We start from the raw sequence: 15,772 nt of genomic DNA on the forward strand, positions 1-15,772 counted from the left end.
AATGTAGCCTTTAGTCTCTTCAAAGTTCCTTGGGGTTTTTTTTTTGTTTGTTTGTTTTTAATTATCCATTTAAATGTCTATTGTCCGAAGGTAGAGTAGTAAAGGCTAGGCTAAGGGGTTCAAGGGATCCGTCCAGGGCCCCATAGCTGGGAAGCATCGGAGGCCAGATTTTAACTAGAGACCTCCCGGCTCTGGGCCTGGCTTCCAGTTCGCTGGGCCACCCATTTTCCTCCCCAAAGTTAAAGTTGAATCTTTGGGCTGAGTCTGCTCCCAGACAGGCAGGCAAAATCAATGAAATTGCCAGAAGAGTCAAAAATCCTTTTAAACAGCCCATTGCTTTTTAGGTTTCTGTTTGAAAAGTCTGTTTCTTCTCTCTAGTCTTTTCTCTCTTTCCCCTCTCTGATACCCCTGTGGCCAATACCCCCATCCACGTGGAGGCTTAGCCTAAGGGAAAATTACCCTTTCTCCTTTCCCTCTCTTCTCTCCCCTCCGCCCACGTGGCCAATACTGTTACCAGCTGGTCGCAATGAGTCCTGAGCGATCTGCTCCAAGGATCTGGGTGATGAGCCGGCTGGGGTCACGCTTGTGGGTCTGGGGCGCAGAAATAGGCAGGCAGCGGCTAATGAGAGGCCAGGAGCAGGAGTGGCTGCGGGCGTGGGCAAGGCCGGGACCAGGTACCAGGTGAGGACGATCAGGGCTGCAGGTTGCAGGCAGGAAGCGGCGGGGCAGGTCCGGAGCCTGTAGCAGCTTTGCGAGGGTAGAAAACCTTGGCCAGAGAGATATGGCTCAAAAAAAAATTTTTTTTTCTAGGTACTAGATATTAAAACTGAATTTAAGATCAGAAAAGAAATCAGAAGACTGAAAGTTCTTTTTTCCATTAGGTCGCCAACTGTAAAGATTAAAATTTATGGAATATGGGGAGACTGAGGCAGGTAGAAATTAGTTTCTCTCTGCAAGGAGTATTATATTTTTTAGAGGTTTATTAAAGGTTAAAGATTAAGAATATACAAGTAAGAAACATGTGCCTAGGCCAGAGGCCTAGACAAAATAACCTCACATCATGGAAGAGACGCCTCTGCTCCAAAACGGAAGTCCAAAAAACCCCTTTCAAAAGCCTTTGAATCCGCTTAAATACCTTCTCGATCTCGGCCCAGGTGAGATTACAAGGCATTCTGGGGAAGTGGAGCAAAGGCTCATGGGGATTGTAGTCCTGTATTCGAGTCTATTTTTTACAACCCAAGAGAATCATCAAAAGGTAATGGGGGGGGGAACAAAACAAAACAAAAACTTTTTTTGAGGGACCCAATTAGTTAAAAGGGAATGTATCCCAATAAGAAAATAGGATATTGGTAACTCTTAAAAATTGTTATTATCTCCTGGGTAGCTAGAAGAATTATACTTAGAGGAAACAGTGACAAACTCTATAGGATGAAATGCCAAGACATAAATATGTATATAGATGTATGTATGCATATATATATATATATATATATATATATAAACATAAACACACAACTAGAGTTTTTAAAAAGAGGTTAATACTAAGAGAAATGGGAAAAGAAACAAAATGAGGTAATTTTATATGTTACAAAGAAGTACATAGTTGGAGGAGGGGGAGAAAATCCATACACTGGAAAGGTAAAGAGGTTGGAGACAGGAAATACTAAAATCTTACGTGCATTGAAATTGACTCAAAGAGGGAAGAACAATCAAATACATTGAGGCAGAGAATTGATTTGTACCCCATAGGGAAGTAGAAGGGTAACAAATGGACTGGTGGGGAGGGAAACAATACAAGGGAGCGAGAGGGTGGGAGTAGTTTAAAAATACTGTAAGGAAAGTAAGAGGGAATAAGAAGGGAGGGGGTAGAAAGGGAAGTAAAATAAGAGTGAGAATTAGGGGGACTGATTAAACACAAAACACTGGTGTAGGAAGAAATAGTGAAAGAAGAAAGGGCAGGACTAGCAGTGGAAATCAAAATGCTGGGAAATTCACAGCTGGTAATCATACTTATTAATGTGAATGGAATTAACTCACCCATAAAACACAAGCAAATAGCAGAGTGGATTAGAAACCAAAACCCTACCATATGCTGTCTACAAGAAACACATGAGGAAGGTAGATACACATAGGATAAAAGTAAGAGGATGTTGCCAAATCTATTGGGCATCAATTGTGAAAAAGAAGGCAAGAGTCACAATCATGATATCTGACAAAGCCAAAGTAAAAATAAATCTTGTCAAATGAAATAGGGAAGGTAATTACATCCTGATAAAAGGCTGTATAGAAAATGAGGAAATATCAGTACTCAACATGTATGCACCAAATAGCAAAGCATCCAGATTTCTAAAGGAGAAACTAGTGGAGCTCAAGGATAAAATAAATAGAAAAACTATACTAGTGGAAGACCTGAACCTTCCTCTATGAAAACTAGATAAATCAAATTTAAAAAATGAATAAGAAAAAGGTAAGACAAGTGAATGAAATCTTAGAAAAATTAGGGTTAGTAGATATGTGGACAAAAAGGAATATACCTTCTTTTCAGCTGCACATGGTACATTCACAAAGATTGACCATGTATTAGGGCATAAAAACATTGCAAACAAGTGCAAAAGAGTAGAAATAATAAATGCAACCTTCTCAGACCACAATGCAATGAAAATAATACTTAGTAAGGGTACATGGAGAGGCAAATCAAAAATTATTTGGAAATTAAACAATACAATTCTCCAAAATTGGTTAAAGAAGAAACCATAGAAACAATCATTTCATTGAAGAAAATGACAATGATGAGATATCCTTTCAAAATCTATGGGATGCAGCCAAAGCAGTACTTAGGGGGAAATTTATATCCTGGTGTTCATATATTAACAAATTAGGGAGGGCAAAGGTCAATGATTTGGGCATGCAAATTAAAAAACTAGAAAGTGAACAAATTAAAAATCCTCAGATGAAGACTAAATTAGAGATCCTAAAAGTCAAAGGAGAAATTAATAAAATTTGAAGTAAAAAACTATTGATTCAATAAATAAGACTAGAAGCTGGTACTTTGAAATACAAATAAAATCAACAAAAGTACTGGTCTAATTTAAAAAAGGAAAGAAGTAAACCAAATTTATAATATCCAAGATGAAAAGGGAGACCTCACCTCTAATGAAGAGGAAATTAAGGCAATCATTAAAAATTATTATGCCCAATTATATGGCAATAAATATGGCAATCTAGGTGATATGGATGAATATTTACAAAAATATAAATTGCCTAGACTAACAGAGGAAGAAATAGGATACCTAAACAACCCTATACCAAAAAAATAAATAAATAAATTGAACAAGCCATCAAAGAACTTCCTAAGAAAAAATGCCCAGGTGCAGATGGATTCATAAATGAATTCTATCAAACATTCAAAGAACAACTAATCCCAATATTAAACTATTTGACAGAATAAGCAAAGAAGGAGTTCTACCAAATTCCTTTTACGACACAAATATGGTACTGATTCCAAAGCCAGGCAGGTAAAAAACGGAGACAGAAACCTATTGTCCAATTTCCTTAATGAACATAGATGTAAATATCTTAAATAGGATACTAGCAAAAAGACTCCAGTAAGTGATCACGAGGGTTATTAATTATGACCAGGTAGGATTTATACCAGGAATTCAAGGATAGTTCAATATTAGGAAAACCATCCGCAGAATTAACCATATTAACAAGTAAACTGACAAAAATCACATGATTATCTCAATAGATGTAGAAAAGGCCTTTGACAAAATACAACACTCATTCCTATTGAAAATACTAGAAAGCATAGGAATAAAAGAGCCTTTCCTAAAAATAATAAACAGTATATGTCTAAAGCCATTAGCAAACATCATCGGCAATGGGGCTAAACTAGAAGCCTTCCCAATAAGATCAGGAGTGAAACAAGGATGCCTATTATCACCTCTTATTTAACATTGTGGTAGAAACAGTAGCAGTAGCAATTAGAGAAGAAAAAGAAATTGAAGGTATTATAAGGGGAGGGATGGAAAGAATATGATTCTTGTAACCAAGGAATAACGTTCAAAATTGACTAAAATTAAAAAAAAATTTTTTAAATAAAGAAAGGAAGGGCCTAGCATAAAAATAACTTCAAATGCAAAACAGAAGACTTTAATATTGCTCTTTGGGGGAACAGAGGAGCCACTGGTCATTAAGCAGAGGAACTGACTTGATCCGAGGACTTTTACCTTAGAAAAATCACCTTGTTAGCTGAGTGGAGGATGGATTTGAGTGGGGAATCTTGAGGCATGGTCTTTAGTTAGGTGAATAGTAAAGGTGAAAAGTAATGAAGACTTGAATTGAAGTTGTAGCAGTGTGAATAATGGAAAAATAAGGTATATATAAGAGATGCTGTGAAGATAGAAAGACTAGAATTGGCAACATATTATGTAGCTTGAGTGAACGTGAGGAGTTGAAGATGTTATGAAGCTTGCAAGCCTGGGTACCTGAGATTATAGTGATATCCTCAGTAGTAATAGAGAAATTGGGAGAGTTAGAGGGGAAATAAAATGAGTTCTGCATTTGAAATACTGAGGGTTTTTTGATAGGACAGCCAATTCAAAGTATTCAAAAGGCAATTGGAGATGTGTTACTAGCTCAGAAATGAGCAGGATTGGATATATAGATCTGGAAGTCATTTCATAGAGATAATTGAAACCACAAGAGTTAATGAGATCATTGACTAAGGGAGAATAGAGTGAAAAGAGGAGGAGACCCAGGATACAGTGTTAGGGAATATCCAGTTTATTTAAAGAACTAGCAAAGGAGACTGAGAAGGAACAATTGGACAGATATGAAGAGAATCAAGAAAGAGCTTAATGATAACTTAAAAAGGAGAGAATATCAAAGAGAGGAAGGCAATCATTAATGACATAATGCAGAGTCCAAATGCTGTGAAAAGACCATTAAATTTGGTTATTAAGAGATGATTGACAATTTTGAGAGGATATTTTCCATTGTATGATGGGATTGGAAGCCTGGTTTCAGATAGTTTAAAAGAGTGAAAGGAGAAATAGAAACATAGAGCAGATATGACTTAATTGGAGGAGATACAGACTTTGTTGTCATTCATAATTTTTTGGCTTCCCTCATTCCTTAATCCAAGATCATACTTTATAATATGGTTTTGAATTTTTTGAATTCTCACCTGTGCCTTTCTTTGCATCTAAAACATTAAAGCCATAGACACAATAAGACCAACTCTTACCAATTCCTTTATGTTAGTTTCATTTATGTGAAACTTGCAATGAAACTTAATATGATTTAGGGGCAGCTAGGTGACTTAGTGGATAGGGAGTTAGGCCTATAAATGGGAGGTCCTGGGTTCAAATTTGTCCTCAGACATTTTGTAGCTATGTGACCCTGGGCAAGACATTTAACCCCAATTGCCTAACCCATACCACTTTTCTGCCTTGAAGCCAATTCTAAAACATAAGTTTGGAGTTTTTAAAAAATTGGCATTTTTTACTCCTTCTGGTACTGTTTCAACTTATTAGTTAATAGACAAAGATCTATTTTTAGAGTACCAATAATTAACTTAATATAGAGATTATCTGTAATAGTATTAATACCTTCTATTTCCTTTCCTAATACTCCTCTATTCACAAATGCAGTAAAAGGGGACTATGTGGTTTTAAGGATCATTTTTTTGGTTATCTTTGCTTCATGGATTGTTATGGCCTAATTATTACCAAGGAGCCAGCCCATTACTAGACTGGTTCTTGGAAGACAAGTTCAGCCTGCTCCAAAGATTGTATTTGAAGACCTTCCAATATAATAGAGTCTTCCCGAACTTCCTGGCTTACTGTTCTAGGAACCAGGGTCACATCTATATCAAAAGGAATCACTGGAGTGCTAGGATTTTTTTAAATAAAGTTTTTTTTTCTTATATAGACCTCAAATTTGACTCTCCGTTGCCTATCCTATCTCTTGATTTAATCAGAACAAAACTAGTTGATCTTCCACATAACAACCCTTTAAATGTGTGATGACAGAAGTCATGTTACCCTCTGAGACTTCATTTCTTTCTTATTTTTTTAACCCTACTTTCTGACCTCATAACAACTTTTAAGACAGAAAATTAAGCAAATGGGGTAAAATGACTTGCCCAGGGTCACACATTTTGAGAGTGTTTAAAGCCAGATTGGAACCCAGGTCCTCCCAGTGCTAGGCCTGGCACTATCCACTGTGATGCCTAGCCACTGCTAAGACATTATTTCTATGGGTATAACCTCACCATTCTTTTTCCAACTAATCTTTAGAATCCTCTTTTCTCTACTTCCTTTTCTTGTTACCCACAAACTTGTCAAAGTCCCTGCTAAAATATGAATCCCGAAGCTAAGTACAATACACTAGATATAATCTGATTAGAACAGAGTCTAGTGGAATGATCACCTCCCTCATTTGGACACAAAATTCTCCTCAACTTTTAATTTATAGCTCCATTTTTTTCCTTCAAAAGATATAGTTTAGCTCCTTGTAGAAATGTGGAAGGAAGGATGCCAAATTAGAACACTGTAGGCTTATTATTCTTTACCCTATTAATTCATGAAATTATATATCTCCTTTAAAATGGAATGATAGGTCTAGAGCTAAAAGATTTTTGAGGTCATTGACTCAATTTTTTTAAAAAGGATAATACATTTTTTTTAGGCAACCACTTTAATGTAGTACAGTAGATCTTGACTACTTTAATGGTATAATTCTAAGACTTTTCAAATGTGCTACAAAATGTTCAACTCAATATTTTTTAAGTGCCTCTATATTTAGTCAAATGTTTTTCAAGAGCCATCTGTGCTAAATGCCCCATAATAGGTGTTGGAAAAAAGAGAAAAGAGCTTATGCAATATATTGCTTATTCACATTTTCATTCACACTCAGTACATTATTTTCTTGTTTTTTCACTCACTCTCACTTTCACTGTCCCCTAATTGCTTGTTCTCCCTTTTGCTCTTTCTTAATCTTAAACTCTCCCTTGCCTCTCCTCTTCCCTTTCTCTTCTTTATATACACATATGTATGTGTGTATGTGAATATATGTATATATATCTTTAAACTATACAAAGACTTTTGGAACATCCTGCAAAATGTCTCCAGTCCCTCTCTCCCATGTGCCTAACACCCTTATTACTAATTTCTTAGTTCATATTTAAAACTAGATATTCCAAAGCTATCTCACATTCAATATCTCTAGTACTGAACTACTTAGAACATGAAGTCCTTGCCCTAAGGATTGTTTCATTCTTTGTTCTTATAACCCCAGTGCCTGGCATATAGAAGACACTCAATAAATTTTTGTTAATTGATATTTGAGAAAGATATAGGAGGACAAGAGATTGCTGTGCCATTAATTGGATTTTGCTTATTTTTTTCCATAATTAGAGAAAATATTGTAATACTTTTTATTATGTGAGTGTGATATATGTGTTCTTCTTTTTAGTCAATTGGGAACTGCTTATGTATCTGCAACCACAGGTGCTGTAGTAACTGCACTGGGACTTAATGCACTAACAAAGGTATTTTTCATTTTCCTATAGTTGTAGCATCTTTTCCTTACCATCTCTAATTTTTTCCCAGATCTTCTTTCTTCCAAAATTCATACTCTTCTTCATGATGTGCTTCCTGTGCCTATTTCTCCTATTTTAATGCCTACCAAGTAGATTTGAGAATTATTTGAAGATATTAAATGAATGTATATGTGTATATATTTTGCCACATATATTTGCCAAGTATATAAAAATAGAATAATGTGAAACACTGTTGAACACTAAGATTTGAGCTTTTTGAGCTCTCCTGAAAGCATATATAGTAAAATATGAAATATTTACTTATTATCCCTTCTAATATATATTATCACTATTCCTGAACTCATCCTGCCTTATTCATCTTATAAATCACTCATGTCAGAATACATTCCACTAACTTTATCCCATATCTTTTACTGTCTAGCATTCAGTCTTATTTCTTCAATGGAATTTTTCCTGACAGAAAACAAAAGCAGAAGTTATGTCAGGGCCCTGAGTCTCTGGCACATGATTGTCAAAGACAGAAATAAGTATAACCAGGAGAATAGGAAAAATGTTCAGAAAATGTTGCCAAAGACACATTTGTTGTTAACTCTGGGAAGCAGAGTCGTCATCAACTATCTTGTCAGTATTCTCTCTGGCCCAAATTCTTGAGTATCTCACAATACAATCTGATGCAAAGGAATTCCCCAGATACAGACATAGAAAAACCTAGGCACACAAAGAAAATCATACATGAATACAAAACCCTTCAAGCCATATTGTTCTACCAGAAAGTATTCACCTGGTTCTTCTTGCTTTCCTTCCCAGACAATCAGTTCTTCTACCACAATATAGTGCATCCAGGCATTAGTCCATTGGTTCTGGTTATCCTCAAACACAGCCTCAGAATATGACAGAGTATGGTAACTTTTAGGTCTACTGGCAACAGGCTCTGCCTTCCTGTCCCTACAATTTACCCTTGCGGTTTCCTTCATTATAGTAATAAATACTCAATTCTTCCGTAGATCTTTCTTAGCATTTTGGACATCTTCCATGCACTTATATCTTTATTATGTGTTTTATTGTATATTCATCTTACCATCTCTACTAGATTGGCAGGAACTATCTCATTCTTCTGTCTATATCTTCCTTAGTGGCTAGGATGAGTCCTTGTACGTAGCAGGGGATTAATAAAAGTTTAGTGATCTGAATTGAATTGAATTTATGAGATTACAGTTTTAAGTAGTTTTATGGAGAAATACATTCAGTATTACAGAAGTAGTAAAATAATGTTTTTGACTTCTTTTTTTAGCATGTTTCACCCCTTATAGGACGTTTGGTTCCTTTTGCTGCTGTAGCTGCTGCTAATTGCATTAATATTCCATTAATGAGACAAAGGTAAGTTGATTATACTCTTTTTGGAATAGAAGTGTCTCTCTGTATCTGAGCTTGTGTTGGGTAGTAGGCACTGTCTCTGTTAATATATTTTGGTGCCTCCATTTTAAAAAAAGTATTTTGAGACAATAAATTTAGTTATATGAGACATTAGATCTAGGGGGGAAAGAAGTACTGCCCAAAATGAATTTAAAAAATTGCCTAGAGCATTTGTTTTAGGTTTAAAGTAATATTAATTTATATTTTTGGAAGTATTTTTTAGAACTGGCAAAAGTTAAAGAAGAAAGAACAAGAAAAGGCATTTTGGATCGGATTACAAGCACCAGGGTAAAAGTAGGACTTAGAACTTTAGTGTTAGTAGCTGTTAAAGGATGTTGTTTCCACTAGTAGTATATAAGCTTTTGTAGATATATGGAAAGGATTAAGCCAATTTAATTGTAATTCAGCATACTGTCTCTTTTGAGAAACCATGGTTTACATTTTGTTCCTGAACATAGTTTTTGGAGGGGTTTTTTTTGGATTTGTGATTTCATTGGTTTAGGTAATTTTCATTTTAAGGAAACTCCCTTTACCAAAAGAGATTAGAAACTGCTTTACAGTGTAGAACCTTAGAGAATTTCCTATGACATTGAGACAGTAAAGAACTCACCCAAGTTTCAACAGCCAATATGTGAGGGAGGAAGAAATTAAGCCCAGGTCTTCCTCACTCTAAAGTCAGCTCTCCGTCCACTACCTCATCCATAACTGCCATTAAGGTGTTACTAAGTTATTCTATAAGAACTTACTTTAAGTGACATGTTATTAATGAAATAATTTCTGGTCCATTAGAATACTTTTTTAAAAATGTATTTGTACAATGATTTTATTTTTCTTTGTCACACCTAATATAAATTTTGTAATATTTTGGAAAATAATTATAACATTTTCCTGACCAATAAATTCACAAATGTGTGTTCAGGTCTTAAAATAATTTGTTATTTACTGAATATGTTCATTTTAGTCCAAAGAATGAAAATCTATATCTAAATTCTTTTTTCATTTTTTGTTGTTCTACAGGGAACTCCAAGTTGGTATTCCTGTTACAGATGAAAATGGAAACCGATTAGGTGAATCAGTCAATGCTGCCCAACAAGCAATAGCACAAGTGGTTGTCTCAAGGATTCTCATGGCAGCACCTGGCATGGGTTAGTAAAGTTCATCAGATAACATAATCCTTTTATTTGGGAGGGGGGAGGATTAAAAACAATAATGTTCAACAGAAATGTCTAAATTCTAGGGAAAGGATTAATTTGGCCTGAGTAGAAAACCAAGAATTGTGACCCAAACTAGGTCTCTTGAAACAATTTATTAAAGAATTCCAGAGCTACTCCATTTTTGTCTTAGACCAAGAATCTATTTAATCTAGAAATGAGCCTCTGCTCTGCTTATAAATCATTTGGCGGTCTCTCAGTATATATTTAAAGAAACCCTGGAGTATAACTATAGGATAGCCTAAAACAAAATGCCATTACAATGTGGTATTCACTCCACAATTACGAGAATCAGTTCTAGTCATGAGAGATAAAATCTTTCTTTCAATGGGTCATGAAGAGCTGGACCAGGGACACTGGAAACTTAAGAATACTATAGATATTGCTTAAAGCATATAGGATATTTAGAAGATTTTTTTTCATAGATGTTCTTTGCATTCAGCTATAAGCTCTAACTGAAGTTTCCCCATACATTTAGAGTGTTTTTCATGTATTAAAAGTCTTCTCTGTCCCTTTTTTTGGCAAATAGAATTAAGTGACTTGTCCAGGGTCATACAACTAAGAAGTGTCTGATGCCAGATTTGGACCATGGTCCTGCCTACTCTAGCCCTGGCACTTCATCTAATGTACTATCTAGCTGCCCCTTCCTTTCCTTTTCATATTTATACTGTTCCTCTCATATGTTTTCTCTGATAACTATAAAGGTACATCTTTTTGACTCAGCTGTTTTTCCCCATCATCAGATTTATGGGATTTCCATTTATGTGCATTCTCTGAGGTGTCTTATAATGAAAGAAATGATCCAGTAAGCATTCAGTACATATATATCACCTTTGTAGGGTTTCCCTGAGCATAGTTTGTTCCATAACTAGTCAGTACCATGCCATACACATGGACTCGGATATCTTTGTAAATTGGATTGTGAATTTAATCTTCCACATCATGGTGATTTGTAGTTCTTCTTTGTGAATGCTGTTAGATGTACAGGCATGTCTTGGATTCATTGAAGGTTCAGTTTCTGACCACTGCAATAAAGTGATTATCTCATTTAAGTGAGTCACATAAATTTTTTGGTTTCCCAGTGCATATAAGAGTTATATTTATACTGCAGTCTATTAAGTGCCATAGGATTTATGTCTAAAAACAATGTTCATGCCTTAATTAAAAATTTTATTGCTAGGAAAAATGCTAACTGTCATCTGAACCTGTGGCAAGTAATACTCTTTGCTGGTGAAGAGTCTTGCCTCAATGTTGATGATTGTTTACTATTCAGGGTGGGGGTTGTGGAAGATTGGAGTTGCTGTGGCAATTTCTTAAAATAAAACAATGAAATTTGCTACATTAATTGACTCTTCCTTTCACTTGAACACTTAGAGGCCATTGTAGGGTTATTAATTGGCCTAATTTCAACATTGTTTTATCTCGGGAATAAGGAGACCTGAAGAAAGGGTAAGAGTTTATGAGTGAAGCAATCAGAACACACACATTTATCAATTAAGTGCACTGTTTTTTTAATATAGGTGTAGCTTATGGCACCCCAGAACAGTTAGAGTAATAACATAAAAGATAACAGATTACCATAATATAGATAATAATAATAATGTTTGAAATATAAAAATTTCTAAAATGTGACACAGATACAGTGTGAGCTTGTGTTATAAGGGAAATGACACCAATAGACTTGCTTGATGTAGGGTTATAATAAATACAATCTCTATAAAGTATAATGAAATAAAGCACAATAAAATGAATTATGCCTATGTATGTTTTTTCTTCCATGTAATTATTATGGTTAGGGGAAGAGTGACATACTTCTTTAATGTAAATTTTCTTATATTCACTCCATGCAAAAGGGATCTATTCATTCCACATGATCCCTCATTTTGGAAGATAGTGTCATCCTTTTATCAGGCAAAGGGGTTTAGTTTTTTTTTTCTTTTGCATGTTTTCCTATAAACTACTTTATCTCAAGAAAACATTGATTTTCTGCTCAAACTACTTTAAGACATTTGAAACCTCTGGAAAGTTACTCTAATGTGGTCTGACAATGATTATAAAAACAGAGATGGTGTGGTTGATTGTGGTGGAGATAACTTTCTGAGTATTTTCATTAAGTAACATTTAGAAAAGAACTTAGAATATTAGCCTTACCTGAGTCACTTTTTTTTCCCTGAATATGGCAACCTCTGCAAAAAAAAAAAAAAGAAAAAGATTGGGGACTTCAGTTTTAATTTCATGTTGAAGTAGTAAGTAACATTATTCAAAGGGCAGTATTTTGTCTAAAAAGCTAAAATGTAAATATCTTAGGAAAATTAACCATAATTTTTAAAATGTTGCCAGTGTGTATATATATATATATATATATATATGTATATATATTATGAGATTCAATTTATTTTATTATTTTTTTGTTTTAATTAAAAATTTCCACATAAGTTTTCCAAATTTATATGATCCAAACTGTCTACCTCCCTTCTCTCCTGCTCCCAGAGGTGGAAAACAACTCAGTCTGTGTTGCACATGTATTATCATGCAAAACATATTTCCATATTGGTTTTTTGGTAAGTGAATAATCTTATAAAACCAATATCCCAATACATATACCCAAATAAACTAGTGATAAATCATATGCTTTGATCTGCATTCTTACTCTCACAGTTCTTTCTCTGGAGATGGAGAGCATTTTACTGTGTACAATGTTTTTCTGGTTCTGCTTATTTCACTCCATCAGTTCATATAGGTTTTTCCAACTCTTTCTGAATTCATCCTGTTCATTATTCTTTATAGCACAATAGTATTCTATCACTGTCTTAAACCAAATTTCTTTAGTCATTCTCAATTGAGGGACATCCCCTTAGTTTCCAATTTTTTGCCACGACAAAAAGAGCAGCTATTAACAATTTTGTACAAATAGATCCTTTCCCATGAGATTTTTAAAATACTGAATTTCAAAAAGTGTATCTAAGTTTGCGTATAAACTGATTCTATACTCTCAACAAATAGCATATACCAAATGGATCTGGAATCTCAGTTTGGATTTTACTTCTAACAGTGTCAATCACAACTCATCCATATCTACCTACCCGTCCTTTATAATATTTATCCAGGGCCTCTAATGTAAATTAACATAGGGTGCATCAAGTATCCTGGAAGCCTTCCTTACTTTCTCCTAATAAGGCAAACCAAACGTTCCTGTGGAGTACCTAGACTGCTGACTTGCCCCTATCCAAGAACCAACTACATCATCTTTTCCAATTATGCGTTTCTGATAATATCTTTTCTTCCAATTCTTCTTTGAAGTTTTTTTTATTTTTTATATGTTGTCATACCTCTCTGCTGCCCTCTGATTGACACTCATTTTCAGTCCTTTTAAGCCTAGTGTTATATGTCTCACAATCATATAACAACACAATTTAGCATATTGATATTAAAAGTTGAGTTTTCTAGAAACAGTTTGGGATCATGAAAGAAATATTTCACTTTCCTGAAGGCAATCCAGTATGTTTTCCTCTTTAATCATAAATCCAGCTCATTGTCCATTTGTAAAATCTTTTAGATAGATAGATATACATGCACATACAAACACATTGATATAAATATATATACACACATGCATACACATACATACTGTATAGCATATGTGTTACATATGTACTGTAATTGAATATCACAACCTATTTACACATTATTCATCCATTTGATAGTATCCCTCTAGATAATGATTAGGTTAAAAACTTTTTGAGGGAAGACTTTGCAAAGTTCCAAGGAATTGTGCAACCAATCTGATATCATTTGGAAACAGAAGCATTTTTAGGAATTTAACTTCTATAAACAAATGGGATTGGTAGAGTTTTTTAATACTTAGGAGAATACTAAACATATTTTTCACTTTGTCTATATTTAGGTAGCCTAAAAGTGACATGAATTTGTTATAAGATTGCCATAGATAAGTTGAATGTAATCAATGTTTAAAGTTTTAAGAACATTTGCCTTTGCTTGCAGCCATTCCTCCATTTATAATGAACACTTTGGAGAAGAAAGCATTTTTAAAGGTAAGTCTATGACATCTTTTCAATTACGTTTTATATGTTAAACTTCCTGGGCTACCTGCAACATTTCCCCTTCCATTTGATCCCCTGTTCACATGCAGACTAATGAAAGAATAAAAAAGCATTTGATTAAAGTCTTCTTGTTCAAATAAAATTTTATTTTCAAAGAATATTTTCTTCAGTGATCTGAAAAGCTTTCAGAGATGTAATCAGCCCACTACTTCTTTTAGGTTATCAGAACTAAATAAATACTCATCTTGTGCTTTAACTTGATGTTTATGTTAAAATGAAAGAGAGGAATTGAATTTGGACAAATAAAAAATTAGTCATAAAACATCTTAAATGAGCAATACCATTTCCCTTTAAATACTGTATTAATACCTCAGGAGTTTATCTGATGACAGAAATCTAATATATTTTGATGATAACCCTAATACTTTAAGTTATGATATGAAACATTTGACTTTTGTATTTGAAAACTCATTTCTAGGTTTTATTTTTTGACAGAATAGAATCTAGCCAAATAAAAACAAGGATTTCATGATGATTCAGAATAAATCCTCCTTCAGTTTTCCAGGTTGTATTGTACTACTAGACTTTCAGAGAAAAGAAAATGTTTCTACTTATCATGACAACATCATTCCCTTAGGGTGGCATTTGTAAAAATTGCTTTTTTTTTTTAAACCCTTACCTTCTGTCTTGGAATCAATACTGTGTATCGGTCCCAGGGCAGAAGAGTGGTAAGGGCTAGGCAATGAGGGTTAAGTGACTTGCCCAGGGTCACACAGCTGGGAAGTGTCTGAGGCCAGATTTGAACCTAGGACCTCCCGTCTCTAGGGCTAGCTCTCAATCCACTGAGCTACCCAGCTGCCCTAAAAATTGCTTTTAATAAATTCAGTTCATTCAGTCAACAAGCAGTTATTAAGAAACTCCTATCTGCTATGTATAGGGGAAACAAATACAAAGTATAATACAATCTCTCTTGTTAGTGAGTTTACATTCTAATAGGGAAGACAGTAAGTATGTATGTATACAAAGACATAAATGGTACATATATAAGGAGAGTAAAAGCAAGTAAATACAAAGTAGTTCAATACAAGGTAACTTAGGAGGGGGGCCGATAGCATTTACGAGACTCGGAAAAGCTTCATCTTTTATCCACATTAGTGTGGTTTTTTTTATCTCTTTGTAAATGCATTCATTAAAGTCACTTTCTGATAGTAAGTTTGAAATATCAAGAAGTATTTTAACTCTTTGGGTCTTTAAAAATATTATTTGATGCACAATAACATTAATTGAGAATGCCTAGAATGTCAACACTTTGTTCCTCAAACATTATCATAATTTCTTTTATGGGCAGGATCCTATGCAAGATGCTATAGGAGAAAGCGAGAAAATAAGAACTACATGATCCCTCTCATTAGAACCTTATAAACCAGACCAGAAGGGAAAAGTTCATCCAATGTAATGAATAGAATTAGAATGACTAGAAAGTTTTTGTCTTCATTGACGTCTCTGTTTTCCTAAAATAA

The 15,772-nt window shown here is 34.4% G+C and overlaps 1 protein-coding gene across 3 annotated transcripts in view; it reads left to right on the forward strand.

The window, feature by feature from the left end:
• The window catches only part of SFXN1 (sideroflexin 1), a 47,695-nt gene that overhangs the window by 21,638 nt on the left and 10,285 nt on the right, over positions 1-15,772 (forward strand). For all 3 annotated transcript variants that reach the window (XM_007474040.3, XM_056811595.1, XM_056811594.1), the window contains 4 exons: positions 7,480-7,555; positions 8,859-8,944; positions 9,998-10,125; positions 14,194-14,243. In XM_007474040.3, the coding sequence (XP_007474102.1) occupies positions 7,480-7,555; positions 8,859-8,944; positions 9,998-10,125; positions 14,194-14,243 (340 nt within the window). The remainder of the gene's footprint in view (positions 1-7,479; positions 7,556-8,858; positions 8,945-9,997; positions 10,126-14,193; positions 14,244-15,772) is intronic.

This window comes from Monodelphis domestica, chromosome 1 (genome assembly GCF_027887165.1).
Source record: "Monodelphis domestica isolate mMonDom1 chromosome 1, mMonDom1.pri, whole genome shotgun sequence".
NCBI lineage: Eukaryota > Metazoa > Chordata > Mammalia > Didelphimorphia > Didelphidae > Monodelphis > Monodelphis domestica.